The following is a 3,340-nucleotide window of genomic DNA, read 5'->3' as shown; positions in this document are numbered from 1 at the left end:
TAATCATCAAATTGGGTCTTCTTCATCAATACAGATTCCTCATGTAGTTTAGTCAAGAATGCTTGTTCAGCTGGATTGAAGAGATGATCGATAGTGGATAATATAGTAGAATTTTGGAGTGCTGTAGTAGGTGGTAAATCACACGGTAGTCTACCAGCATAGGCATAGAAAAGGTAGAGAGGACATAGACTGCTTTGAGAACTATAGGGAACACCATTCATAGCCAACTGATAATCAGGTATTCTCTCTGGCCAAGTACGAGGATCACCACCAATTAGATAGTCAGCCTTTAGTGCTTTACGCACGAAACGATGTACAGCGCATTACCGGGAAATCGGCCGGATGCAGCCTGCATCCGGGCCTTTCACTTTTTTGTGGCGGTAGAACGTCCGCTGGGCCCTCTTGTACTTCGCCTTCAGCCTGGACAGTTCGCTCGTCCACCAGGTGGTGTCAGAGGGAGCTGGGGCTTCCGGCGTTAATCGTTTAACCAAGGACCTTGGTCCAAGGTGCTCAAGGAATCCGTGATACCCTGTAGAGGAGTGTCAGAGGGAATCCGAGAAGCACCATCAATGACCTTGGCTACATCTACGAGGCGATGGGCCAGACGTGGGGGCGCAAGAGTGCCGGCCTGACTATGTACCTCTGTGTAGAGTAACCTGTGGTCCGACCCGCAAAGGTCGTCCACTAGCTCCCATCGAGGCGAGGCGAGGAGTACCGTACAATAAGATGAGGTCAATCCAGGAGTGGTACCGCTCGGACTCAAAGGTTTGTAAGGATTCATCATCATTCAGAATCCGAGCTCCTTTGTCCAGGCACCAGTCCACGAGTGACTCACCACGCTGCCAGGCCTGCCTATGCAGGTTGCTAGCAGTCAGCTTTGAGCCCCACGCTATGTGCCAAGCGTTAGCATCGAAGATATGTAGAGCGGGACAGACACAGGCCATGTGAAAAGGACCTGGTCAAGCTCAGAGAACGCCAGTTCCCTCCTTGGCATGTCAGTGCCGTGGAGGTACCATGACGCTATACCAAAATTGCTTCCCTTAACCACTACAAGGTCTCGGAAAGCAAATACCGTGTGGCATGGAATGCCACGTTTTGATAGGACACACGCCTCTTCATTCTTACGCAAGCCGTGGTATTGATAACCAACGAGCTTGGAAGAACCGGAGCAAGGCTCCTGGAGGCAAACCAGGTCTACGAAAGAACTACGCAGCCGGGGGTGGAGAAGATCCAAAGCCACCGGCCGATGCCCTTGGTTATGCTGTAGAATCCTTATCATTGAGATGAAGCAGCATTACCGAAGTTCGTGCAAGCCCATTGTCGTCTGGCAAAGGCAGCCAGACTCCCGGATGCGCCGTCCATGCACTCGTGGTTCACCTTGCGGTGAACCCGAGCGTCCAGATTGGACGCGTTAAAGTCGAGACAGTTTGCGCACTTGCGCACTGCTCCTCGGCCCGGTGGAGCCGGACAGGCTTGTCTTTCGTGACCGAAGGCTGCACAACGCGTGCAGCATACCTTAGACCCATCCTGCCGGTGAGGACAGGAAGGGCCTATACGCCCTATCTTCGCACATCTAAAACACACAGATGGCATACGGGATGTCTGCCATCTGATGCATAGATGATTTAATACCAGTCGAGTCTTTTCTCCTCCACCAGCCGCAAGACGGTGATAGAGAGCCGGAGAGACCGACAAGACCATATGCTGGCCTCTCCAGAACACGGAGGAGACCAGCTTAGAACCATCAATGTCCTTAGTTAAGGTTGGATTACCTTCCTTAACCATGCAATCTAGTTGGTCAACAGTGACACCACGGGCAACCGCTGGATTGAAGCAGACAATCCGCGACCACAAGCGAGAACAAATCTTGGCAGTGTAACCCATGTGGCTCCGTGACCCTCATCGCAGAGGACTACTTCCATGCCACCCTTAATTGAGAAGGTGGAACTGATGGTTACCGAACCATTTAAAAGCCCCAGGGCTCGAGTACGGAAGGCCATGAATTCGGCCGCCGTCATGTCGGGCGCGTCATCGTTGCCTGAGCGGAGCTCAACAACGCCTGACTTCTTGTTGGTGGCCTTCTTTGCCCGTTCCAACCCAGTCCTCGTGATACCCTGGGGTGTAGAACCCTTACCCCTACCCTTGGAGGGGGGACCCGAGCAGAGGATGGTACCTGGTTAGTACTTAGAGTCGCACACTCCATGAGAGATAAGTGATATCTCGTCAATAATTGTAGGGCACGTTGACCCCTCAATGAGGGGCCCTCATAGTATGCTCCGCAGGGAGCAGGTCAATGATGGCCGATATGACGTCTAGGACGTCAGAGCAACAAAAATTCTTAACCGATAGACCAGTGAACATGTCCAGGGCGTCGTCAAGACGCTCCAGACTAGTCACTCGTGGAACCGAACCCAGGACTATTTCACTTCTCACAGTGCCAGTGCTGGCCGCTGACCTTACTGGTTCCATTTCCAGTTCCGAAATATCACCATCACGAACCGAGACGCCGTCAAGATCGAAGTTTTCGAGCGGGTGTACCGACACGTCATCATACTCCAACTCACCATCCGTCATAGAATGCCATAGGATGTTAGATGGGGTTATAGCAATTTTAGAGTTTCCTAGGGTTCCACGAGCGCTAGAGGAGCGAAAGGCCACTGTATCAGATTTTTGGATAGCCTTACGAATAGAGCCGTTACGATCTTTACCCTCCCCCTTCCGGCCCAGAGTTACTGGCTCATCTAGTGTAGCTCCGCCCTTAAGAACGCCTTTGGTAATTGCCGACTTATTGCGGAGTGCTTTCGCCTGACCGTCGATATCAACGGGGGAATAGGTCCCAGAGAGCAAGCCAGTGCCTCTTTGCGGAGCGTCATCGTCGTCAGGGAAGATAGGAGGCGAACATTCGTCTTCTTCGAAGCCGCCGGATTGAATTGCCATAATGGTCAAGTGACCGAACAAAACAAAAGAACTGCTGGCAGTGCCGTGGTTTTTGGTAGGGCTCCCACTCCTGCGCACCTTCATAGGTGTGGAGTGGTCGACTCTCCGGAGTGCGATTGTGGAGCCCCGATAGGGAACCTACGACATCTCCTGCGTTCCTGTCCGCTCTTAGAGCATGCCAGGAAACGCGTCAAGGGAGGTGTCCCTTATCATTTTTATAAGATGATCGTAGATCTGAAGCGCCGTAAGGCCTTTAATCGGCTCTTCTTGGCCCTGATGCAGCATCTTGATGCTCGTCGGGGCCTTCTATGATTGCCAATATATCGTTTTGGGTAGCCTAGTGCAATTACTCTGTACACTTATCTGTATGTCGTGTATGTCAAAAAAAAAGAAAAAAAAGGAA

General features: G+C 51.8%; 1 protein-coding gene across 1 annotated transcript; it reads right to left on the bottom strand.

The window, feature by feature from the left end:
• Nucleotides 1–2,250: 2,250 nt before the first annotated feature.
• On the bottom strand, nt 2,251–2,937 carry Pmar_PMAR019609 (hypothetical protein; the record flags this gene model as incomplete). Its single annotated transcript, XM_002772390.1, has 1 exon — nt 2,251–2,937. The coding sequence occupies one exon, from the start codon at nt 2,935–2,937 to the stop codon at nt 2,251–2,253; it is 687 nt and encodes a 228-aa protein (XP_002772436.1).
• Nucleotides 2,938–3,340: the final 403 nt, after the last annotated feature.

Source organism: Perkinsus marinus, assembly GCF_000006405.1.
Source record: "Perkinsus marinus ATCC 50983 genomic scaffold scf_1104296961142, whole genome shotgun sequence".
NCBI lineage: Eukaryota > Perkinsozoa > Perkinsida > Perkinsidae > Perkinsus > Perkinsus marinus.
The sequence above is the reverse complement of the archived record's forward strand: the minus strand, read 5'-3'. Positions and strand labels throughout refer to the sequence as shown.